Genomic DNA, 26,751 nt, shown 5'->3' on the forward strand with positions numbered 1-26,751 from the left:
AGCTGTTGTATGTAAACTAAAGAAATGATTCCGGGAACACGTAAGCGTATGTAGAACATCCAGTGAATGGTGCGAACACTGGGAATTCTGCTGTGTGCTTCTGGCTGCAATGCTGTAGTCCCAGGACTGCTGGTTTGCTAGCACTGTAAGGTCATTCCCAGCAGTACCGCTTTCTGGAAAGGCTACTGGCCTATGATGAAGGCATGCAGTGGGATAGTAACAACACACAGTAACAAAATGTGGCAACATACCAAAAGCACTGTTTATTATACATGTGATAGGGCTGAATAATCCTACCCTGCCAAGAACTGACTGAAGATTAATTAAATTACATGAATATCCCCAGGAAGCAGATCTCACGGATGGGCAGGTAACTGGATGTTAGCTGTCGTATGGTAAGCTTCCCATGGCCAACGTACACGTGCCATTAGCCTGAAGACACAAGGCAGTTTAATAGAATCTTGCTGCTTCAATAATAGCAAAGTACCTGTGCTGTCCACAGCACACAATTTTCAAGGTAGTAATTTCTGTTATTCAAGGAAATTCTGTTCACTTGATTTTCAATCTTTCCCCCACCACCAAGAAAAATGATTCATTAAAGCCTCATTCTTCAGAACAGGTATTCACTTATAGCAGCAAACACCTCTGCTGCCCATTCAGCGTACCAAAAAGAAAAAACGGTTACTTACTTTCTCGTAACTGTTGTTCTTCGAGACGTGTTGCTCACGTCCATTCCACATTAGGTGTGTGTGCACCGCATGCACGAGCAACGGAAACTTTTTCCCTCAGTGGCTCCTGGCGGGGCCCCCTAAGTGGCGCCGCTGCGCTGTGCATATATACCCCCGCTGGCCCGATGCCCTCCAGTTCCTTCTTGCTGGCGACTCCGGCAGAGCAGTAGGAGGGTGTGTGGTGGAATGGACATGAACAACACATCTCGAAGAACAAGAGTTACGAGAAAGTAAGTAACCGTTTTTTCTTCTTCGAGTGCTTATTCACGTCCATTCCACATTAGGTGAATCACAAGCTTACCTCTGGAGGAGGGGAGGAGTCATGGAACAACTGTTCGGAGGACTGCTCTGCCAACCGCCGCATCCTCTCTGGCCTGCTGGTTGACCGCGTAGTGGGTTGTGAAGGTGTGCACCGAGGACCAGGAGGCTGCTCTGCAGATCTCCTGGATCGGGACCTGTGCCAGGAACACCATGGAAGTTACTTGCACCCTGGTCGAGTGGGTCGTGACCGCCGGGGCCGGAACACCTGCGAGCTCATAGCATGCCTGGATGCAGCTTGTAATCCAAGACGAAATCCGCTGCGCCGACACTGGGAGGCCTTTCATCCTCTCGGCTACAGCCAGGAACAGCTGCGCGGATTTGTGAAAGGGCTTGGTGCGCTCCAAATAGAACGCCAGTGCTCGACGCACATCCAGGGTGTGTAGGCTGCAGTGACTCGGGTCCATACAGGGTTTTGGGAAGAACACCGGCAGACAGATGTCCTAGCCCAAATGGAATTGGGAAACCACCTTAGGGAGGAACTTGGGGTGCGGCCGGAGCTGCACCTTGTCCTTGTGAAATACTGTGTATGATGGCTCAGAGGTGAGGGCCCTCAGTTCGGACACCCTCCTGGCCGAGGTAATGGCAACCAGAAATGCTACCTTCCAGGAAAGGTGGAGGAGGGAACAGGAAGCGAGGGGCTCAAAAGGTGGTCCCATGAGTTTAGAGAGGACCAGGTTAAGGTTCCATGGAGGGACTGGTGCGTGGGAGTACGGGAACACCCTCTCCAACCCTTTAAGGAACTGTCTCACAATTGGGTGGGAAAACACCGAGCCCCCAAAGAACCCCGGATGGAAGGCAGAGATGGCTGCCAGGTGCACTCTGAGTGAGGACAGGGCTAGACCTTGCTGCTTGAGGTGCAGGAGGTATCCAGGATGGCCTGCACCGGGGCCTGGCCCGGCCACACCTGTCAGGGTTCACACCAACCCAAAAACTTTTTCCACTTGGCCGTATACACTGCCCTGGTAGAGGGCTTTCTACTGCCAAGCAGAATCTGCTGCACTGGAAGGGAGCACTGGCTCTCCAGGGCGTTTAGCCATAGAGCCTCCACACCGTCAGGTGCAGTGACTGCAGGTCGGGGGGGAAGAAGCTGCCCGCCGTCCTGTGTAATGAGGTCCCGGTGCAGGGACAGGATCCCTGTCCCTGTGCACCTTGAGTAGGTCCTTGTGCACCAAAAGGAGCAGGGGGCAAGGCATACATCAAGCCCCCTCTCCATGGGATCACAAACGCGTCCGCGAGCGAGCCTGGGCTGCGGCCCTGGAATGAGCAGAACCGCGGGCACTGGGCGTTGGCCCTGGTGGCAAACAGATCTACCCGGGGAAACCCCCACCTGCAGAAGAGCAAAAGCACGACGTCCGCCCTGAGCGTCCACTCGTGCATTGCATGGGCTATGCAAAGATCCCAGAGGAGGAGAGCTTCACGATAGAGTGGCGAGGAATGGGCCCTGCCCTGTTTGTTTATAAAACATGGCAGTAGTGTTGTCTGTCAGAACTGTCATGCTGTAACCACTCAGAGTGGCGTGAAAGGTCTGGCAGGCGAGACAAACCGCCCTGAGCTCCTTCACACTGATATGGAGCGACCACTCTGCTCTGGACCACAACCCCTGCGTCATGAGGTCCCCCAGGTGAGCCCCTGATCCGTGGTCTGATGCGTCCGTCACCAGTGTCAGGTCTGGAAGTGGGGCGGCAAAGGAGATGCCTTCGCAAACCACAGGCTGGGACTGCCACAATAGCAGGGAGTCCAGCATGTCCCTTGGGGCTTCACTACCAAGTCCAGGGGGTCCCTGCCTGGGCGGTACACCCAAGTGAGCCACGCCTGCAGAGTCCTGAGTCTCAGTCTGGCATGCCTGACCAGGTGCGTGCATGCTGCCACGTGACCCAGCAGCCGCAGGCAGCATCTGGCCGTTGTCGTCGGAAACTGGTGCAGGGAGGCCACCGCTTGCTGGATAGCCTGGAATCAGGACACCGGAAGGCTTGCCCTGGCTTGCACTGCGTCCAGGACTGCCCCTATGAATTCTACTCTCTGCGTGGGTCTGAGCGTGGACTTAGGGACGTTGACCAGGAGTCCGAGCTCGCGGAACAATCTCAGGGCCACCTCCACATGGCCCCACACTTCTGCCTTGGATCGGCCCGCGAGGAGCCAGTCGTCGAGGTACGGGTACACCCGGATTCTCTGCCTTCGTAAGAAGGCTGCCACCACCGCCATGCATTTCGAGAACAACCCGTGGGGCCGCGGCTAGACCGAACGGGAGAACTGCAACTAGTAATGTTCTTGGCCAACGGTGAAGCGTAGGAACCGCCGATGTGCTGAGTGGATGGCGATAGGAAAGTACGCGTCCTTCATGTCAAAGGCAGCGTACAAGTCCCCCGGATCCAGGGAAAGGATGATGGTGCCCAGAGAGACCATGCGGAACCGGGCCTTGACTAGGAATTTGTTTAGCCCGTGCAGGTCTACGATGGGGCGAAGGCCCCCTTTGGCCTTGGGGATGAGGAAGTACCGGGAGCAGAACCCCTTCCCCCTTAGGCTGTGCGGCACCGCCTCTACCGCCCCCGCCTCTAGCAGCGAGCAGACTTCCTCCTCTAGGAGATGCTTGTGAGAGGGGTCCCTGAAGAGGGACGGAAAAGAGGGGTGGGAGGGAGGTGAACTGCAGCGAGTACCTGTTCCGCACCATGCATAAGACCCAATGGTCTGACGTAATGGTGGACCACGCACGGGAGAAACGGGACCGGCGGTTCAGGAAACAAAGGGACGGATCCAGTGAGTGGTCTAGTACGCTGACCTCGAGCGCATCCTCAAAAGCCTGGCTTAGTGCCCAGCTGGGGTTTGTGCTGGCCTTAGTTCTGGCCCGGTGCATTATTATTATTCTTGTTGCGCCGTCGCCTGTTATCCCTGCCTCGCCTACGGTAAGGCTCATGCCTACGGCGAGGCTGGTACTGGCATTGAGGGGGAGGCTGCGGCTTAAAGGGCTTCCTCTGGGTCGCCGGGGTGTGCATACCCAGCAACTTAAGCGTAGCCCACGAGTCCTTGAGGCTATGCAGCCTCGTGTCTGTCTGGTCCCAGAAGAGCCCAGACCCTTCAAAAGGGAGGTCCTGGAGCGTATTCTGGACCTCGGGGGGGGCAGGCCTGACTCCTGGAGCCACGCCGAGCGCCTCATGACCACCTCTGACGCAATTGTTCTAGCCGCCGCATCTGCCAAATCCAGGGAGGCCTGGAGAGAGGTCTTGGCTACTGCCTTGCCCTCGTCACCAGGGCCATGAACTCCTGTTGGGAACCTTGCGGGAGGTTGTCCTTAAACTTCCCGCCGCCGCCCAGGAGTTGAAATTGTGCCTGTTGAGGACGGCCTGCTGGTTCACAATCCTCAGCTGAAGGCCCCCCAACGAGTACACCTTTTTGCCAAAAAGGTCCAGGTGTTTTGCCTCCTTGGCCTTAGGGGCCAGCGCCTGCTGTCCATGGTGCTCCCTTTTGTTCACCGCCGAGACCACTAGGAAGCATGGACTTGGGTGGCAGAACAGGAACTCATAGCCCTTAGATGGGGAAAAGTATTTACGCTCCACTCCTTTAGCCGTTGGAGCGCTGGAGGCCGGGGTCTGCCATATACTCTTATAGTTAGACTGAATGGCCTTAATGAGCGGGAGCGCTATTGTGGATGGCCCTTCGGGGCTCAAAATGTCCACCATGGGGTCCTCCTGCTCAACCATCTCCTCGGCCTGCAACCCCAAGTTTTGGGCAACCCTGTGCAGCAATCCCTGGGGCAGCTCTATGGTCTATCGGTGGACGGCTGGACACCTCTGTACCCGCCATCACCTCTTTGGGGGAAGACGAGGAGGTTAGCTGCTGCTCGACCCCCTCCGGTTGGTCCTCCTGCTCCCCTTTTCCTCTGGGAGGGGCCTCCGGCTCAGGCCGGGATGGGAGTCCATGGGATGGCACCAGGCTCGGTGCCGGTCTCTTGGGTTTATGCTGGGGGGATGCTGGAGGCCTAGATACTGTAGCCTCCAGCACTGTCTGCACTGAGTAACTTGCTCTGGACGGGCCCCCTTGGTGCTCCTGATAGGCCCAGGGGGTCCAGAAGGGCCAATGGCCTGGCAGCCCCCACTGGGGTTGCCAGCTCTCCTGAGGGTCCCCGTTGTCAGGGTCCTGGTGCGGGCAGCTATAGCGGCCGGAGTCAGCGTCGGACTGCGGTGACGCCAATTGCGAAGGCCATGGCGATGCCAATGATCTGCACCGGCAGGAAAACGAGCGGCTCCTGGCTGAGCGGGAGCGGTACCGGTACCGGTATCCCCAGGACTGGAACCGGAACCGGGACCGGGATCTGGACCGGGGCCAGCGTTCCCTGGACCGGGACTGTCTGCGGGAGTCCTCTGGCGAGGACCATCTCAACTCCTCCCGGTGCCGGTCTCTGGGTGGTGCCGGAGAGCGGCGTACCCTTTCCGGTGCTTCTTCGCGCTGACCCGCTGCCGGTGCTGCAACCTCTTTCTGGGCCGCTGGCGAGAGTGAGTCCGTGGAGTCGGAGCTCGACTGGGACCAACTCCAGGAGCGGTGCCGGGACGGTGTCCTCGAGCGGCACACCATTGCCGGCTTACCCCTCGATGGCACCTGAAACATGGGTGCCGGAGAGTTCTCCCCATATGGGAGGGGGCTCGCCGCCAACAGCTCGATGAGGTCCTTTGCAGCCTCAAAGGTGCCAGGCGTAGAGGGGTGATCCGTTATGCCCTCGAGCTCATCGTCCGCACTGAGCTCACTTAGGTCTGCACTCGGTGGGGCTTGTGCTGGGACCACTGCTGTCAGTGCCATACTGCGGCCTTCCTGCTCTTATCGGCGCTCAGAGCCTTGGGAGGCACCGGCCTACTGTGCGGGGAACAACCGCGCCTTCCTTTCGGCTGCACCAGGGGCTGCACCGGGGAGGACGAGCGGTGCCGGGGCCTAGCCTGGCGCTCTGGTGCCGACAGTTTATGGTCCGTAGCCGGTGCCGGGTCTCTTGACGGCTCTGGGGCACTACTCACCGAGGAAGCCTGAGTGGGGTGGGGTGCTCCGGGCCTGGCGGCTGCAATGTGGCCTCCATTAACAGTTGCTTTAGACAAAAGTCTCTTTCTTTCCTTGTCCTTGGCTTAAACGCCTTGCAAATCCTACACTGTTCAGTTTGATGTCCATCCCCCAGGCAACGTAGACACGAGTCATGGGGGTCACTAACTGGCATAGGTTTGCAGCACGTGGCACAAGCCTTGAAGCCGTGGGCCTGTGGCATGCCCTGCGGCCCGGGGCGGGTGCTGGAGGCCTCCAAGCACCTAACGACTTAAGTGTCCACAACAGATATGTTAATGAACTGATAACAGCTACTCTAAAGGCTAAGGGACTGCTCTTCTACGAGAGAGAGGGAGAGAGGTTGTTCCAACGTCGTCACGGACGGTAAGAAGGAAGTGGAGAAGGTCGGGCTGGTGGGGTTATATATGCATGGCGCAGTGGCACCACTCGGGGGGCCCCACCGGACCGCCCGGAGCCGCTAAGGGAAAAAGTTTCCGACGCTTGTGAAAGTGGCGCTGCACACCTAATATGGAATGGACGTGAACAAGCACTCGAAGAAGAACTCATTTAATACACATCTCTTAAAGCACTGATGCACCAAATGGGCCTCTCTTTCCTTTCACACAAACATTTTGCTACTTTTCAGTCCTGCTAGCTAAGGAACATATTTCCAAAAGTGGTTCAGTCAATAGGGCTAACGCTCCTAAATCACTTGAGCTTCTTACAACAGATGGATAATCCACAACAGTATTGTTTAAAAAAAGCTGAAAGAAGCACCTGCAATTCTTTAACTAGACTAGCAGATTAAAGTAGAAAATGTGAGGTTTTTTTTTTTTTTTTTGCAGACTACATTTAAAATGTCAGCTGACTGTGGACTGGCCCACAGCAGTCAGGACTACAGACTCCTACCCACTAGTTCTCAGGCACCGTTGCTCAGGAGCGGTAATGGTTGTGTTCAGTACACCAACAGCGACAACCCAAAATGTGACTGAAGAAATAACAGCAATAAAAGTAGGATTAAGGCTTTATCTCCTTGCGCTTTTTAAATGTCACTGACAAAAGCAAATCAATCCCACAAATTCAGATTTCCCCTTGAGGCACTTTATACTTGAATGCATAAGAGTTACTGATGGACACCTGTAAGTGACTAATGACTGCTGAGGGAGTGGAAAGAGGAGACTGAAATTCAAACTCTGTTTTCTCCTGGAATTGTAGAACTCATTTGAACTTTGTTACTTTTTGAACCTAGAATTTACTCTGTTCTATACCACAAGGCATTGACTATATTTCACTTTCTGACCATTGCAAATAAGACTGCAAGTACAGACTAAAATTTACCTGTTTTGCTAAACCCTTAAAGAGAGCTCTGGTGAGGTTAAGCAGATTGTTGGATCCAGAAAGCTTGGCATACATGTCTGTAATCCCAATTAGCTTGCAGATGGTAATGATGGCTCGATGGCAATGAAGACCATGCCCTGGAAAAAATCAGATGTGAATGACATTATGTGAAAGCTAGTAAAATCATTACAACTTGAATAAAAAAAACTTGGATACCACAAACTAACCAGTGGTAGCCTAAAAATGGCATGGAATTAGATTGTGAAGAGCAAAAGCATCCAGAATCTTCTTTTGAGGATAAAATATTGCAGATTTATTATCCTCTATATTCTTCACAGTCACGCTGATGTAAATAAGAACAAAAAAACGGCCATACTGGGTCAGACCAAAGATCCATCTAGCCCAGTATCCTGTCTTCTGACAGTGGCCAGTGCCAGGTGCCCCACAGGGAATGAACAAAGCAGGGAATCATCAAGTGATCCATCCCCTATCGCCCATTCCCAGCTTCTGGCAAAGGCTAGTGACGCCATCCCTCCCTATCCTGGCTAATAGCCATTGATGGACCTATCCTCCATTAATTTATCTAGTTCTTCTTTGAACCCTGTTATAGTTTTGTCCTTCACAACATCCTCTGGCAAGAAGTTCCACAGGTTGACTGTGCGTTGTGTGAAGAAATATTTCCTTTTGTTTTAAACCTGCTGCCTATTAATTTCATTTGGTGACCCCTAGTTCTTGTGTAATGAGAAGGCGTAAATAACACTTATTTACTTTCTCCACACCAGTCATGATTTTATAGACCTCTATCATATCCCCCCCAGTTGTCTCTTTTCTGAGCTGAAAAGTCCCAATCTTATTAATTGCTCCTCATTTGGAAGCTGTTCCATATCCCTAATAATTTTTGTTGCCCTTTTCTGAACCTTTTCCAATTCCAATATATCTTTTTTGAGATGGGGCGACCACATCTGCACGCAGTATGCAAGATGTGGGCGTACCAAGGATTTATAGAGGCAATATGATATTTTTGTTTTATTACCTATCCCTTTTTTAATGATTGCCAACATTCTGTTCGCTTTTTTGACTGCTGCTGCACATTGAGTGGATGTCTTCCGAGAACTATCCACAATGACTCCAAGATCTCTTTCTTGAGTGGGAACAGGTAATTTAGACCCCATCATTTTATATGTATAGTTGGGATTATGTTTTGCAATGTGCATTACTTTGCATTTATCAACACTGAATTTCATCTGCCATTTTGTTGCCCAGTCACCCAGTGTTGTGAGATCCTTTTGTAGCTCTTTGCAGTCTGCCTGGGTTTTAACTATCTTGAGTAGTTTTGTATCTGCAAATTTTGCCACCTCACTGTTTACCTCTTTTCCAGATCATTTATGAATATGTAGAACAGCACTGGTCCCAGTACAGTCCCTGGGGGGCACTGCTATTTACCTCTCTTCACTATGAAAGCTGACCATTTATTCCTACCCTTTTCTTCCTATCTTTTAATCAGTTACTGATCCAGGAGAGGACCTTCCCCCATATCCCATGACTGCTTACTTTGCTTAAGAGCTTTTGGGGACCTTGCCAGAGGGTTTTTGAAAGTCCAAGTACACAATATCCACTGGGTCATGCTTGTTGACCCCTTCAAAGAATTCTAGTAGATTGGCGAGGCATTTAAAGAAAAACAAGCTGAGTAGTTGGGTGGATGGATGTAAACTTTGTATTGATTCTATTGCATAATTATAGTGCATTGGAACTAATTGCAAATGTTTTACTAAAACTTGCCGTATTTTACTGAAAGGTTTTTTCTTTTTTTTAATTTTGCGCTAGTTCTCCAGTAAGATCTGTTTCATGTGACCTAGGTCTATAAATCTTTAAAAGCCTATGTGCCATAGATTTAAATAATTGTATTTAAAACCTGCGAAGACAGCTCTTATAGATTACTCCACTCTGCGGGACAGTCTTGTTGCTGAGTAAATGGGGTGAAAAAATCTATTCCAGTACTGCAGGCTTTACTACATTAATATTTTCTTCTTCTTCTAACCTATAATCGGAAAACAAATGACAATCATCTGAAGCTATTCTTCCGATGTTTGAGAAAGTGTTGATTTTATGCTCAAAGACAGAATCAAGTTTTCGATACGATTACATCTGAATGGTCTTTGAAAGGTTATAAATGCTTTTCATTTGTTAATGGTCCACAATTTCCCATTTCCATGGCTCTGCTTCTTGTCTTTCTCCTACCTTAGTCAAAACACAGCTTTCTGCAGGTTTTTAATGGATGAAAATCACAGTCTTGCAATTCAGACAATCAACTACCGGCCAAGATTTGTTCCCAGCATAAATTGAGCACAAGTATTCCATCCGCAAAGCTGCAGCTCTGTAAGTGTGAGGGAGGGGATGGGCTCTGGAGAGCTCCACATGATGCTATTGTAGTTGAATCAGCGGAGCCACTTAAACGCGTAGCTTTCAAAGGAGCCTACCTACTACTGAATATTTTTCACATGCCAAACAAAGATATAAGCTAGGCACAAAAGGAAGCCAGTTGACGTTAACTCCTGCTAATTAAACAAACTTTCAGGGCTCTAAATAATAAAACTCAAGTACAACATGTTAATGGAATAAACTGTTACATTCTCTGGGTAACTAACCAAATACAGATCAACAGATAAGAAAACAGAGGCACCCTCAAACATAACTTAAATGAAATTTTTAAAGCAAAGTTTGCATTTAGGTTTTAACTGTCTCCATAATACAAACTTCTCTTTAACCACAGACTTTTGATTGTTTAATATTTACTATTAGACTATGAGAATTATATATTACATATATGTTATAACAAATTACAGTTACGAAGGTAGCTTAGCTAAGGAAAGTAAGAAGTTAAGAAGAGAAAAAACTAATATACTCAAAACAATACTGAGCTTAGTTTTACAAATTTTGTACTAAAAATCTCAAAATCTTTGTCTTTTGTGACCATTTATTGAGAGAAATGCTGTAAATTAGTGGGGAAGGAGTTTATAAAGTACCTCACCAACTTTAATACTGCATAAGAGGAGGCTTCAGGACAGAGAAATAGGAGCTAGAGTGCTGTTACCATGTAGGGAGAAAAGATACCTTAATGGAAGATGAATCTGCATATGCCTTGCCTCATGGCATTGTTACTGCAGTGGAGGTTTTGAAGTGTTGTAACTTTTCCTCTATACTAAAGATAGCCGTAGGATATTGCTATAGTGCTTCATGGCCTTATTGCTGCATTTTACAAATTATTTGGCATTTTGCCTGTTCAGTTAATCTTAGAAATTAGCTTACAAGTCATGCACCTATTTCACTGTGACTATTCTTGTAGGTTACAATCATGACTGTTTTAATGGGAGAAGAAAGCTTACTTTGCTATAGCTTTGGATTTAGCTTCTGTAATGCTAAGCATAGGCTGAGGTAGGATATGAATAATAGGACTTTAAACATCTATAGAACCCCAAAGATCCCATTAGCTAATATGACCAAGGAACCAGCATAGACAAGTGATTTACAACAACATTCTGACAATTTAACTATATCTATACATTTGATATAGTATTTTAAATATTCAATTAGAATTATACTTCTAATTTAATCCCAAATAGGGTTTGTCCAGAACATAGTAGTCACTAGTATGAATATTTCATGCAGTGTTGAAAACGCTTCAAGAAATGTGTGACCTAGACTAATCAGTTAAAAAACAGGAAGAGGAGATTGTTTTGTGCAATTAGAACTGCTGACACAATACAAAAAGATATAACACTAAGCATATCGTATAGCAGAAAAATCAACAAATGCTATAACTGGATGAGAAAGAAAATGAAATCTTGTGTATTTTAAAAATAGCCAAAGAGCAGTAAATATCCTGTTGGGTAATGCTTCAGAGCAAGGAATGGATACTGCATTGCTAGAGCAATACTGAAGTCAAACACTTGTGTATCGCAACGAGCGACACTGTCTGACAGCTGAGGGAATACTATACAAGTTGTCTAGCTGTGCATGTTCGCATTCCTTCCAGGATGAAATGTCACACGGACAGGCCAAATATAAGAGAAACATTCTGTAATCTTTGTCTTTCTTCTACTGCCCTAGAGACAAAATCAGAGCTAGTTTTCATAAGCTGGGTTCTAAAACATATTTCTTAATCAAGTTTTTATTTCTGGTATGTTTTCTACTCTGTAAATTGCTAATACAGTGGAGTCGCATCTTACACGGGGGTTAGGTTCTAAAGTCAGCGCGTAAAGCGAAAATCGCGTATAGTCAAAAAAAGAGAGACACGGAAGAATGAAAGAATAAAAAAGGGAGAAAGACGGCTTCAACGTTGTTATGTGCAAACCGGAGTGCCGCAGGGTGTCCAGGAGCACTGTCTACGAGCAGCAACGCTTTAAAGTCAAGTCCTTTCTCTTCGCGGTAGCGCTTGACCTCCGGAATGAAACATGTGTGGAACCAACCCAGAAATAATGCTGCCGTCACCCAAGCCTTGTTATTTGATTGCCAGAACACAGGCAGGAGATTTTTGTTCTTGCCTTTTAGGGCACGGGGATTTGCAGCCCTGTAGAGCAAGCTCGGCTTTATTAAATGCCCAGCCGCATTGCCACAAAACAACACAGTCACGCGATCTTTAACTGCTTTGAAGCCAGGGGCTTGTCCTTCTGATTTCGAAGTGTAAGTGCGGTTGGGCATTTTTTCCAGAAGAGCCCAGTCTCGTCAGCTTTAAAAACTTGTTCCGGAAGATAGCCCTTTTCTTCTACGATTTTCTTTAGTTGTTCGGGGTAGGCTTTTGCTGCCTCTTCATTGGCAGATGCAGCTTCACCACTAGTCTGCACGTTTTTGAGGTTGAAGCGGTTCCTAAAACTGTTAAGCCAACCGTGGCTGGCTTTGAATTCCTTCTCATCAGAAGGCTGTCCCTCTTTGGCGGGAGGTTTGAACAGCGCGTAGAGGCTAAGAGCCTTTTCTCGCAACGTGTTGCCATCGATAGGCATATGTTTACGGTTCATGTCTTCCAGCCGTAAGTTTAATGCCTTTTCAGTCTTCACTAAAGTCTTATCACGCACCTGGGTCGTCACCTTAGCAGTTATTGGAGCACTTGATGCCACGGCTTGATGAATTTCTCTCTCTTGAATCTTGATGGCAGGGATGCTAGACTCGTTGCGGCCATATTTACACGCCACGTTGGAGACTGACATACCGTCTCTCAATAAGTCCAACACAGCCAGTTTCTCCTCCAGCGTTGGAACAGATCGCTGTTTCTTTGGTTGAGCACCAGATGAAGTAGTTGGCTTGCGTTTAGGGGCCATGTTGTACGAAAAATACGCATCTTTAAACGCTAGAAATCACACACAGCGCGGCGAGATGTTCACCGGATCGATGGGCAGCGATCAATCAAGCGGGGGTCGATTTATCGCGTCTAGTCTAGACGCGATAAATCGACCCCCCCGAGCGCTCTCCCGTCGACTCCTGTACAGTACTTCACCGCCGCGAGTTATTGTTGTTTCTTTTTTTTGCCGAGCACGTACAGTTGAATTTGCGTAAGTTAAATGTGCGTGTGATGCGACTCCACTGTAAATGATATTTTTGCTTACTATAAACAGAATAGGACTTTGCTTTTCATAACCAGATCTAGAATTCTTCTAGAGAAGTGTTATGGAAGAACTGGTAGGTACCATTCTGGGGTCAGGAGGAAGGCCAAATGATCCAAAGGTACAAAGCATTATTATGGACTCATGATCTCTTCCTATTGGGAAAGAACAGGCCATACTGTTTAATGTGGGACACAGGCAGATGTATACATTTAGGGGGAGGTTTTTAAAGACACAAATGGGAGTATGGCACCCATCTCCCCCTTAGACACCTGTGTACACAGAACAAAACCCAAACATCTACATTTCCTGCTATAAGCACGATCAGTCAGGGTTTATTGCATATATCAGGAATGGGGATAGACTACAGGGCAGGGTGTCAATCAGAGGTTAAACTACTGGAGGACCATTTCTGGAAGAAACATTAGATGGTGAAAAGGCTAGGCTTTGTTTTGCGATCTACTAATCATAATGCAGGAGGACATCTGAGAATAAATGCCAGTTTACTAGGGGCCCCCCGCTGTTCTTGCTTCTGGATATGTTACATAAATGTGGTACTGCAGACCATCCTGGAATGGCGATTGTGGCACCAGTTCTGGCCAGGGCCATAGGCGTTTACTAAGAACCTACATGCTAATAGCTGGAAACCAATCCAGCCCATCTAGATGTCAGTTTTGTTTAAAATAGGTTTTCATTTTCTAAGAATATATTTAGCATCTAGACTCTCTATGAAATGCTGTAAGTTCCTGCCTGCACTAATCTCACATGTAATGTCGCTATTCCAGGCTATAAGGAAATAAGTAAGTTTTGCTTTATAACTTTGAAAATGTTTGCTCTGAACTTATGAACCCAAGCATAGGAATTTCCCCCCCAGCCTGCATTCAGGAGGCCTGTCGACTAAACAGGCCACTAAGGAACATTGTGACACAATGGTTTGGTGAATGGCCCTATCACACCTTGGAAATGCTACTCAGACTGGAAGACTCAGGCTGTCAGCAAATGGGTGAGGGGGCTCCAGCTGTGAGCCTGCGCCTGGCTGTTAGCTTCGGCTGTCAGTGCTGGGGTGGGCGGGGAGGCAGCTGAGAGTTTGCTCAAGTGTTTAGTTCAGTAGCATTACTGCTGGTCTTTGGATATTTTTGCTTTAAAATACTGCACGATATATTGAGATTTCTTTGTACCGACTAGCACTACAGGGAAATTTTTACTTATTTATAAACTTATAATCTCATTAAATTCAATGGAGATGTAGGAATCTAAATGCGGGGACAATTTGACTCTGTATTTGCTGCTTTATAAATAATATTCTAACCCACATTAAGATTTCACAGTCACACTAACAGAAGTCTTACTGAAAAAAGAAAAGTTTTTTGCCCTAGAAAAGTAGCATAGGGTTCACACTAATTTTTAGATGCTAACAGAGTGCATGTTATGCTAATTACTTTGTATAATTAGCAACTGTTGTAATAGAACAACATGTAAGCAACAAAATGAAATGGTACTCGCAAAGCTTCAGTGTACCAGCCTACTAAAAATATTGTTAATCTGCGAATATTGAAATAATTAAGCAATTGAACAGAATGGGTAGTATTTCTGGACTACTGCAGGCCTCTGGCTCACTATGAACCAACCCCCGAGTGATTTCTACCACTCCGGAAACATAACAACCCTTGAGAACACACTGGTAGTTGGAGTCTTATTGCTACCGTGAAATTGGGGTTATAAACAAAAAAGGGACCATATAGCTGTACTTATATCCCTACTGCATATTAAAGTTAGAGCACCGATTAGTCACTCAGCAGCAGTCTAAACCGGTCCTGTGTGAACGTGATTTCGTTTGCTGACTGTATTTGTTCACCTCTGAAAGCAGTCATGAACAACTCATAAATGAAGTCCTTCCAGATGAAGTCATGTCTATGCCGGAAACTATAAATTTGACCTTTAATACCAACTTATGACATAACGTATGTTTGTTTGTTTTTAAAATAGAAGGTACTTAGAATATAAAACTAAATATGTTGAAAATAAACAACAAGCTGAATGGCTGCATGTTAAAATGCTAAGAGTTTAAACAAGCCCCTCCTAAAGATATCTGTGTTACAGGCTATGTTAGCAAGACGACAGAACACACCGCTGGAGTGCATCCAGACATGGACAGGGGCTGGTATAAGTACACTAGGCCCAGGAATTAGGTAAGTCATGAGAAAGAACGCTTGCCCACCCTACAATAAAACTGTGGTTCTTCAAAGTGCTGCAGGCAGCGTGGATCCCGTGGCAGGTGTGCACGCGCCTCATGAACGCAACATCAGAGTCTTTTGAATAGCGGCGTGTGTCATGGCTGCACGTGGCCTGTGCCTCCTGGCGGAGGACAGGACTCTCCTTCAGCGCCTTCACAGACTGAAGCCCAGGTTAGCTGAGGACTCAAAGCAGGAATGGAGGGCAGGTTGTGGGACCTACACTGACGATCACATCTCGCAGAACTCGTAGGGTAAGCAACGTTTTTTTCTTCCAGCATGTGTGAGCGTGGCTCTCCAAAGGGTCTCAGAGTTCCATCTGAATCAATCAGTTAAAAGAAAGGGGCAAGGCTGCTCCCAAAGGCGGTGGCAGCCTTAGCCAGCCCTGCCATCAACCCCACTGCCCCTGTGAGGGCACAGGGTGTACAGTGGAGGAGAGTAACAGGTGGCCTTTGGCATGCCGGGGTCTTCTGGGTCGGAATTTGGGCTGTCAGCCCCAACAGTAAGGTGATATCCTCTGGCTCTGCTTGGTTTATGTGGTTTCTGATGAGGAAGCCAGTATTCCTAAACACCTAAGACTGGCACAGCCCTTGAGTCTTTCAGCACTTTGTCTGTTCTGCTGCTAAAGACCTCCCCATCCCTCTGGGGGCTTGAACTGCTGTTGATATACTGGACGTTAGAATCCATGATCTTGCCTCATCATCACAGATATGGGCACTGACCTCGCAGCTGTGTCGGATGGTGGCCACGATTTTAGTGACCATTTGGGCCACTCATGAGTTCTTTTAGCTTCTCTCTGTTCTCCTGTGGGATCTGAGACAGGAAGGGAGTGACCCACATGCAAGTGAGGAAGTTATGTTTTGCAAACAAGGTCTGGTAGTTTGCAACCCGGCGCGGCAGTGAGGCAGAGGAGAATGCTTTATGCCCAAAGAGGTCTTTACCCTTAGCCATGCCCTTTGCAGACTTTGACTTCTCCTGCACTGATGATACTACTGGGGATCCTGGGTTTGAGTGGACCTAGAAATGTTCAAAGCCCTTCACGACACCTGGTATCTCTCCTCCACTGATTTAGAGTCTAGGATCTCTGAAATACGGGACAGGAGATTTTGGAATGCTTTGAGTTCATCAGTTCTCAGTGTAGGGGCTGGTGTCACTGCCTTGTCAGGCAATGAGGCTGGGTCCTCAGGTGGAGATGGGGGTTGCAGCTGTCTCTCTACTATCTCCTGTGAGTGTGGAGCAATGGCTGGCTCCTGCATCGGTGGCCAGGCTAACGATGCCCCTGGAGAATAAGATCTCCTCCTCGACCAGGATGTGCAAAAGGCAATCTGCTCCAGGCTTTAAATGAGGGCTCTTCATCACTTTCCTTGGGGTCACCCTCTAAGGGTAGGGGAGAGGGACTCCCACTTGATGCCAGTGAGGAGGAGCAGGTCGACAGGGTGAAGAGGAGCATGTCTCTGCAAATGCTGGTGCCAGAGAGTGACAGGCTCAGTGCTCGTCCTCACTTTGGTGCAGAGGATGTCCCCTCCAGAGACCAATTCCTCCACTGACAGCTCCTTGGCACTGGGTTGGCTTTGGCTCTCTTTTTCCAGAACCATTCCAGTGTTGATGGAGGGTCTCAGATGTTTTGTCTTTGGAGAAGTAGTGTTTTATACCCTTCTTACTACATGATTCTGCATGGTCTTTACGTTGTCTGGCTTGGCCTCTCCGCATCTGCCTTTGCATCATGGGCATAGGTGCTGCACCTACTGCTGGGGCTTTGTTGATGACAAACAACTGTTTTTTGCTGTTTTTTCCTCCCTGATCCCAGGATACGGTGTGTGTTCCAGGGAATGCAGGTGGATGCTCATTCTAAGCTCTGCTTTTGTGGCTGCTGTTTCCTCTGGGTCCAAAGTGACTCACATGGATTGTTCTAGCTGGTGTAACTTGATCTGAGTGCCCCTGGACGTGTGGGTCCCTGAGGACAAAAAAGGGTATATGGTCCTTCCCTGGCAGGAGAAGCACGGGCTGTGCCTATCATCGACGGGGAGGAGTTCATCTGAAGATGGGGAGGAACCCTGATGGCTTAGACAGCCATGAGATGTGGCAGCCAGCATGAGGCCCCAAACCCATTGTACGGGGGTAGTGCAGAGTTTCTGCTTTGTTTTGGAAACATCCAATATGCGGAAGAAGAGGGGTGAAGACAAAGTTTCTTGACCAAATTAGTGACAAAAAGAAGCTCAGAAGAGAGTAGCAGGTTGCACACTCATCAGGTTCTCTCTCACAGCCACAGGCAGTAAGAGGGACCCGAGGAAGGATCGGAGCCACCCTACCCTTTATGTCTTTGCATGGAAACATGAGGAGCAAGGAGCATGCGTGGCCCTGATGGACAGTCCTATTCAAAAGACTCCAATCTCTCATGCATGAGGCACATCCAAATCTCAAAGAGGAGCATCAATATGCCAGCTTAATACAGTTCAGGAGATGGCTTAGAGAGCACCCACTAAGGGAGGGGACAGGGGAGCAAACAGCTGGGATGACATGCTACCAGAGCACAAACCAAGTGGGTAAGGTGGTGAGAGTATATAAGAACATAAGAATGGCCATACTGGGTCAGACCAAAGGTCCATCCAGCCCAGTATCCTGTCTATTGACAGTGGCCAATGCCAGGTGCCCCAGAGAAAGTGAACCTAACAGGTAATGATCTAGTGATCTCTCTCCAGCCATCCATCTCCACCCTCTGACAAACAGAGGCTAGGGACACCATTCCTTACCCATCCTGACTAATAGCCATTCATGGACTTAACCTCCATGAATTTATCCAGTTCCCTTTTAAATCCTGTCATAGTCCTAGCCTTCACAATCTCCTCAGGCAAGGAGTTCCACAGGTTGACTGTGCGCTGAATGAAGAAGAACTTCCTTTTATTTGTTTTAAACCTGCTGCCCATTCATTTCATTGGGTGGCCCCTACACTGGCTCTAATGGTCTTTGTCGCTAATCGTTTCCTGGCAGAAAATAGTCCTAACCTCCAGCCAGCACCAGAGCAGCTCCCACACCCAGGTAGCCTAGAGCAGACCCTGAGGAAGGTGTAGGGAGAACAAACTGAGGTAGCTGGGGGAGACAAATTGGGTGCTGAGAGGAGGAAGAGGCAGGGATGGTGGGAGGGAAACAGGACCAGGAAGAGAGGAGATCAATGATTTAAATATACCATAGTGACATGGCAATGGCTGGTAATCCTACTGTACGGCACTGGCAACAAACAGCAGTTAAAATAGGATGGCTGTATCTCTAGGACGGCATTACATCAAAGAATAATTAACTTCAGTATGTACGTTTTTCCTTTGTCACAGGAACATGAATTAGCTGGTAAATAATGCTTAGAAGCTCCAAGCCCGTTTTTAGTTACCTTTGTTTTGCTTCTTCATCCGGATGGTTGTTTTTTTAAAAGTTGTTGTAATATCATGGTAAACTGAAAATAAAAATAATATGGTTACAGTATAATTCTCTAAGAATTATTCAGTTCAACTAAATTACAGGGTATCAACATATACAGAATCCAGAACTCTGATGAGGAGATCACAGCTTACTCTCTTTTAGGAATTTTAGCAGAAGAACACATCTAGATAAAATTCTAAAACAAAATTAACTCTTTACAACAGCCAATATTACTGCAATATTACATAGACAGAATCGACCGTCACTGGCAAAATAAAGAGAGTTAATAAGCAGGTTATGATCCCACCCTGCCTTGCAGAGTGTTTATATATGGCACAAACTTACCTCCTTCCTGGGATTTAGGTTTAGTGGAAACAAACAAACCAACCAACCTCCTACCCCACACCAAAAAAACCCCACAACAAACCATAAACAAAACAAAAAAAAACCCTTGAAAAACACTCAGCCTAAGATTTCTCCCCAAGCTTGGCTGTTCCTAGGGTTTCCCTGCAGGTTATCCACTTAGTCACTAAGTCCTTAGGTGGCTTTATTCCTGAGACATAATCCAAATCCCCTTGTGCTTGCCTGGAGCTAGCTGGACACATAGGACCTAACCTCAGAGAATAGGTCTACACTGCCTTTTAAAATCTGTGGCACTGAGTCTCAGAGCCTGGGTCTACAGACTTGGGCTCGCTGGGCTCATGCTATGGCGCTAAACACAGCTGTGAAGACAGCTGGCTTGGGCTGAAGGGCTGGCGCTCGGGTCATGAAGTCTGGCGAGGAAGGGTGGGTTTCAGAGCCTGAGCTGCAACGTCTACACTGCTGCTTTTAGTGCTGTACTGCATGCCTGAGTCGGTAGACATGGGCTCCAGACTCACTGCCATGGTTTTAAAATGCAGTGTTGACGTACCCAGAGCCACTCAGCATCTCTAGGGAGAGTTCTAGCACTTGAGCTAAGATGGCTCAACAGAAGAGTCCTGTGCTGCTCTGCAGGGTCTAGAACTGCCAGCTGGTAACACGGCCCCAGACTACTGCTGTGGAATTATGACTGGCCACGGAATAAGCTCCAAGGGGACCCCATAGCTTTATTTTATTGACAAAGGGACATGGTAAACTTAACAAAATCACTTCTGTCTGACTTTTTTTAAATGATACCGGATACAAACACCACCCAAGATTACGACAACTGGAAGAGAGAAATTCTTCCATGTTTTCATGTTGTTTCTTTTGAGCATTCTGCAGTGCTTGATGTACAGTCCATTACTCCTGCTGCCAAGGGCCTTTCACACAACATACTTCAGAGAAAAATATTTCTTAAAAGTCAACGTGATTGGAAAACCATAAAAAGAGTGGCAAGAGGAGAAGGGGAAAGGAGTTTCAGCTGAATGCTTATGTGCCTGACGCTCCTCCCATTCTTATTAACTGGAGCATCTAATTTACCCTCCAAAACCCTGCTACCCATCTCCGTTTGTGACAGGATGGTGCACAACTAGGTTTAAGGAACTAACAACACTGATGTCAGGTGCCAGACTAGTAAGTAGCCCCTGTGTCCTAAAACTCTGGGTGTGATGCCACTGCTGATCTTTGTCCATGATATGGCAAGACCCTTAATGAGGTCTGCAGAGGGGCAGAGTCTCTCTGTCCTTGGATTTACAGAAGTCAAAGGCTGGTTTCACAAATGCAACACTCCCTGACATTAAAGGGAGCTGCACACATCCGTACAAAGGCAAAGCTTGTCCCAAACCAGGAACAAAAAAGTCTGAGAAGAGCAATAACTGAGGTCACTAACCTAGTATCTACTTCACACGAAACACCTACAGTGAGAAAGTTATGGCTGCACAGTGAAACACTCAAAAATCAGAAAGTCCAAAAGTGAAGGTGGCCTGAGCAATCTTCACCCTGCCCTTTGTACACATACATTAGGACTGTTGCTGTAAACACACGACTTCATAAATACGATGTCAGCCTTTTGGATAGCCTTAGACACAAGCATAGCATCTTTGCACACTACTTTTGTCACTCTCATATACTTACACTACTGTCATTGTCAACATGGTCCAGTATTATTTTTTCAATTACAAAGCCTATTATCTCTAAGACGGTACGTATGGTCATAATTTTGTCAGCACCCGTGTACTACGTATAGGGTGACCAGATAGCAACTGTGAAAAAACGGAACGGGGGTGAGGGGTAGTAGGGGCCTATATAAGAAAAAGTCCCCCAAAACGGGACTGTCCCTTTAAAAATGGGACATCTGGTCACCCTACCTATGTACAGCCTTCACCAGATGTAATTCAAGGACAAGACAATTACCTGCATGTTAGGGTACGCAGCCTATACAGACCAGTGTCCATTTTTCACTATTATGAATATTTTATCATCATCCTTGGTCTGTATAATTAAGGCTAAGATTTTGTCATGGATATTTTTAGTAAAAGTCAGGGACAGGTCATGGGCAATAAAGAAAAATTCATGGAAGCCGTGACCTGTCCCTGACTTTTACTAAAAATATTCATGATAAAATGGGAAGGGACTGGGCAGCTGCAGGTGGCCGGGGCCCCCACCACCCATGGGGACTCAGAACTCCAGGGTTCCCCCACCCCCTCCCCAGCAGCGGGGGGAAGCTGCTGGGGTGCCCCAACCACCACAGCTGGCGGGGAGCTGCGGGGATCCTCCTGACAGCCGAGGCTGGCAGGTAGCTGTGGGGAACCACCCCCCCCCCCCCCCCCCCCCCCCCCCCGCCCATGGCGGCTGGGAGCTTGGGGGACCACTGCCTCAGGTAGCGGGGGTACCTTACAACTCCCTGCTGCTGCGGGAGGCATCAGGACCCTGCAGCTCCCAGCCCCCGAGGCGGAAGTCACGGATTCCATGACTTCCATGACCCACAGGACAAAATCGTAGCCTTATGTATAATACATTGTGTAATAATGTTTTATTCTACAGAGCTGTATACTAATGTTTTTCACTGACTGGCATAAAGAGAGCAGTACACAGTACTAGACGAGTCTACACACGTATTCAAGGTTAGAAAATATTTTATACAACATTAAATTGTATTATTTGAGAAACAACAGTGAAGCCTGTTTTGTGGGCAACCTGAGCTTTGGCTTTGTTTTTTTTTATATTTGAACGTTCAACCATGCAACGTTCATGTTCTCTTAATGTTGTTTTCTGTCTAGAATTCCTTGGGTCTTTTAAAGAGAAAACGGAACATGAGGAAGAATCATATGTCGCTTCACACTAGAAGACTCTGAAACCTGCTTATTGCAAAGCGATGGCCATAGTTCACTTGAATGCTATAATCCACAACGGTTTGCCTGGACAGCATCAGGATTCCTTCCTGCACACTCAGGAGCTCTGCTGGGCGGAGTCTCTCCCCTAAAGTGGCAGGAGGTGTGCAGGAAGATTGTTTCTCTTCACAGTAATGCCCAGAGCCCCAAACAGGATCAGGCCCACGGTGCTAGCATGGGACACACATATAGGAGGAGTGGAGCTCATTTCCTGAGAACCTGAGTTACGCTGGAGCTGCCAAAGAGCGTCAAACGCTGAGCTTCTCCTGCCCTAATGCCCCAGCTGCCAACATTCCCATTTTTCCAGAGGCCCGCGGGAAGAGACCGTGACTTGCTGGGTGCTTAGGAAAAGTGAAGTGGTCTGGGAAGGGCATGGGGCCAGCAAGTCTGCTATAGGAAGTAGGCGGCTTATACAAGGTACCGGCCCAACAGAGGTAAAACTGTGCTTGCACAGATCTACACGAGCTGCAAACGCTATAAGAGTCTTAAAGAGTCTGAAAGTCTTGGCATCTTTTAGGCATTCGAGATTCAAATTTTAAATTTGGGGAAAAAAATATCTCCCAGTTTAGTACATGGGGAAGAGTAGCCCATATTATGAGTCCAAGCCACGACTCCTCTTTGTTGATTTTCCTATAGTTGTTGATTTGAGACTGAATGAAAATAAAGGGTAAACTGGATATTCATCCCAGATAATGGTGACTATTTCTGCACAGCAGCTGCATGGAACTATCTGACACGATCAATACGTCTAGCCAGAATAGTCTGGGGCTAAGGTTTAAGAGAGCATACTGAAGGAATGAAATAACACAAGCAGAATTACAACGTAATACATTCAGGCAAGAAAAAGTTTAGTTAATAGGTTTCCTTTTGCAACAGCTGGCTGCAGGTTGGTGTTTTTAACACCAGTTTGAAACTTTTAAAGAAGAAGTCTAAAAAAACCCTTAATACTTACTTGTGTGGTTTTGATATCGCTCTACATAGTGTAAATAGTGAATTGCTCTGTTCTTTGCCTAGAAAACAAACAAGCAAAATATTTCTTCTTACAATAATTGTTAAAGTTACATTGACTGGAGTAACTCCAATCTGCAGCTGTTCAGCCAAACAAAACTAGCCTCAGGAAAATGATAGCCTCTTTTCGTCCACCTGGATGCCATTTTGAATTTCAGCAATTCTAATCAAACAAAATGTTTTCAACTAACTGGATGCAGTCCCACGCAGGTGCATCTTCACTCAGTAACAGGGGTATCCAAGTTTGGTTACTTTATCATTACTGGTTTGATGACCGCTGGGCGTTAGAACACATGAGCAGGATTCCTGGAAACCACGTGTCATTCTAAAACCTCGGGAAGACTTGAGAAAGCCACTATGCTCCAGAGAAAAACAAAAACCTCGGCCGACTGGGGTGCCTGAGCATTAGAAGTCTTATACTGTAACCTGGGACTCCACAGACAAGAGCATTTGTCCTAAAAAACTGAACAAACAACAAAAACCACCTAACCAAAATAAAAACACATACAAAAAAAGCAGTAGGAAGAAAGTTAAATTTAAAATTAGATTTTTTAATACAAAGATACTGCAACTCTGAAATGAAAGTAACTGGCAACAATGTACATAAAGTTACCAGAGCCATCCCTGCTCATGTAGTTTTTCAAAATACAACATGTCAATTGCAAGAGACGAAGTGTGTATCAATAGTATCCAATTTGGGAAAGCCACTTATAAGTGAGTTAGAGTGTACAATACAACATACTATCAGCTGTTGTATTACTAAAATGAACAAAACTATTTATTTTGCATACAGGCAAAACTCTATTAGTAGTGTGTACCAAACACGGATACTTAAAAACATTCCTATATTTGATAACTATAATAGGTATGAAATATTTACATTTACTTTTAAAATTACATACTTTTCTTAAAGCTGTCATCCTGTCACTTGCTTTCCCCACGGCAAAACCTGAGAGACACAAGTAGATGTGTTATTAAAAACAAACATAACATGTAAACAGTACATACTTACTCCTCTTACAGGGGTTCAGCGAGAGCTATATGATTAAACATGTCATTTCCACCACCTTACCCTCAGCACCTGTTATTTCCACTCCACTGAATTAGACCTATGAGAGAAATGGACCAGAAAAAGACCCCAAAAATGTAACATTTACCAGTATCTAACAACTGGATGCAGTACTGTTGTATCAAAGTCAAGCCAAGTTAGGCAAGGAAAGAAATTTCCCGCATCCATTTGTTCCAACCAATCCCTCAAACCTTACTGCTGTGTCCAAGGGGGACCCCTCTGTTTAAAGAGCTTCAAGACACCTGCCAACTTTTTGGAGGCAGCGGGAACAGAAAACAAAACAGGCATAATAGCTGCAATAGTAAAAAAAGAGTGGAACCAAAAACAAGAGGTAAGTGTGGCTAAATAGCAGGGTGATTGTACAGAGCCAAACATGGGGAATATGAAAATCAAGTTTTACCAACAGAGAGAGAAGTAGCAGCAAAGCACATAAACAAGTTAAGATAAGAAACACTGAACCTTCATCTTACATTCTAGTACATGCTGTTACTATAGCTAACACAGAAAAAAGTTAGTACAAGAACTTCACTGAATTCAGGGATCTAGTCATACTTTTATTAGTATTGTGGTAGCACTCAATAGACAATGCTTGTCCCAAAGAGCATAGAGTCAGCTTAAGAGAAGACAACTGAGCATGACAGACAACGGGAGAGAAGATGAGGGTTATAGGCTGTATTACAATTACACAGGCTGACAACGTGCACAAGGGGTGGTTCCAAAGTAATGGATTTGGGATATTTTGGGTTTTGCTGCTGTTGTTGTTTTGGCAGGCGATGGGGGGTTGTAACCCTGCTCTAGGACCTGGCCCAAAGCCCACTGAAGTCAGTGTGATCAGGCCCACCACTCATCATTACTTGACTGACTTCTTGCATGTATCACAGCAAAGGTGGGTCTTGAGAGAGGATCTGAAGCAGACTGCAGCATTGTGGACTCAGTTGGGAGGGGGTAGCACAGAAGAAAGTGTGGAGATAGGTATGGGAGAAGTGAATAATCAGATGGTCGAAGTTGGCCTCTGACACAGAAAATCGTACTATCACAATCTGATTCCAGATCGCCTTAATTCTGTGCAGATGCCATGGATGCACCTTAATTCTGGCATTTCCTAACTTCTGAGTGCTGGACTTTGCTACCTTAATGTTCGTGTAATGTAGTTTTGTGTATGTATATTAGACATACACACATGAACTTTGCAAAGTCAAGGATTCAAAAACTAGGGAATGCCAGAACCAATGGCGCTGTGGTGCGTATGCATCATGGAACCATCTTTAATTGAATGATCATGTACTAGGTTGATCATGGAAGGGCCAGCAGCATATTTCAATATGGGCAAAACTAAGTATTTTCCTTTAGCCTTGATCTGGGAAACGGCTGAAGCACTTTGGCTGTAATTTTCAAAAAAAATATTCAGCCCGAGATAGACACCCAGCAAGGAATATCTCATCCTAAATGGCTAGAGTCTAGCCAAGTTATAAGCAATTGAAGACAGGGATTTATACTGGGACCTACCAGGCAACCTTAATAATAGGGGGTGCTACCTGCTCTGCCCACAATAAAATGAGACTGTTTACTTCTGTGACGTGAACTCTTTGCGTACGTCTCCAAAACCGAACTGCTTTTATTGCAGCCAGGTAACAATGCACTCACATGTAATGCCCTGTCCGCTGCCACCCTTACAGTGCACCTCAGTTTCATACGTCTTGCTAGGTAAGAGTATTTTGAGTTATTTACCAAAACCATGAGCTTGCATTTTCCAGGCTGCATCTCAGTTTAATTCCGCCCATTTCTATTCTCTCAAAGTCCCTTTGGCATTCCAGTTACAGCCCAATGTACATGGGTAACCACCCACAAGATGGGGAGGAAACAAAAGATTTTTTTTTTTTTTAAGAAGAAAACAATTGATAGCATTATATTTTCAAGAATGCTTGTTAAATAAAGCTTGTCCTGCACGCAAAAGGCTAACTCTTTTATTATATCATTTAAAGAGTCAGCCTGAACAGCTAATTCCCATGAAGCAGAACTGGCAAAGAATAAATAATCTCAGCGTAACAAAGGGCAGTGGTTTTCCGTTTGGAGATCTCATTATGACAAAACGCTAAGTCTGTCTAGTATTACTTTGTCCTCACAGTTTAGTCAAATGCTTCAACAAATGTCTCACACAAACCCTGTGAGCAGGCACTGCTAAACGAAGGATGGGTAACATTTTTGTAACTGACCAGATGAAACAGAACCTTTAGAGATGAAACTTGCATTTATTTAGAGAGGAGGTGTAGTTTTCTGGCTCAACCTTATATTTCCAGTGCACGTTTACTGTCTGCTGACATCTAAGTTTGAAAATACAAAGTGAAAAATACAAGTGTTTATAGACCTAACAGCCGTATAGAACGTTTCCCCTTTGTTTTACATAAAAAGCGTGCTGTAAAGAGTACTCTGATTTATTGTTCTCTTCTAAAATAATTCTTTCGATGGGGCAAAGCAAACAGGCGAGGAGGGCTTGAATAGTGGTACAGTTAAAGTAGTATAGCACCTTCCTGCGCATATAAAGCGCCTCCGTGCACCTTTTATATCGGTACAGCTATTCCCGTATGGGAAGTGGAATAAGAATAAGCCCGCATAAGGCACGTCTATACCAGTGTAACTGAATCCACTCTACGGGTTGGATTGGGTTGACCATATCAGTAAAAATCACCCTCCTGCATGACCGTGATAGCAGTACAAAATCTCTGTTGACCTGGCATCAGAGGTCAC

The 26,751-nt window shown here is 46.5% G+C and overlaps 1 protein-coding gene across 3 annotated transcripts in view; it reads right to left on the reverse strand.

The window, feature by feature from the left end:
- MRPS5 (mitochondrial ribosomal protein S5) overlaps window positions 1-26,751 on the reverse strand; it is a 107,283-nt gene that overhangs the window by 750 nt on the left and 79,782 nt on the right. For all 3 annotated transcript variants that reach the window (XM_043544227.1, XM_037896395.2, XM_037896396.2), the window contains 4 exons: window positions 23,840-23,886; window positions 22,882-22,939; window positions 18,611-18,673; window positions 7,404-7,540 (listed from right to left, as the gene is read on the reverse strand). In XM_043544227.1, the coding sequence (XP_043400162.1) occupies window positions 7,404-7,540; window positions 18,611-18,673; window positions 22,882-22,939; window positions 23,840-23,886 (305 nt within the window). The remainder of the gene's footprint in view (window positions 1-7,403; window positions 7,541-18,610; window positions 18,674-22,881; window positions 22,940-23,839; window positions 23,887-26,751) is intronic.

Source organism: Chelonia mydas, chromosome 3 (genome assembly GCF_015237465.2).
Source record: "Chelonia mydas isolate rCheMyd1 chromosome 3, rCheMyd1.pri.v2, whole genome shotgun sequence".
NCBI lineage: Eukaryota > Metazoa > Chordata > Testudines > Cheloniidae > Chelonia > Chelonia mydas.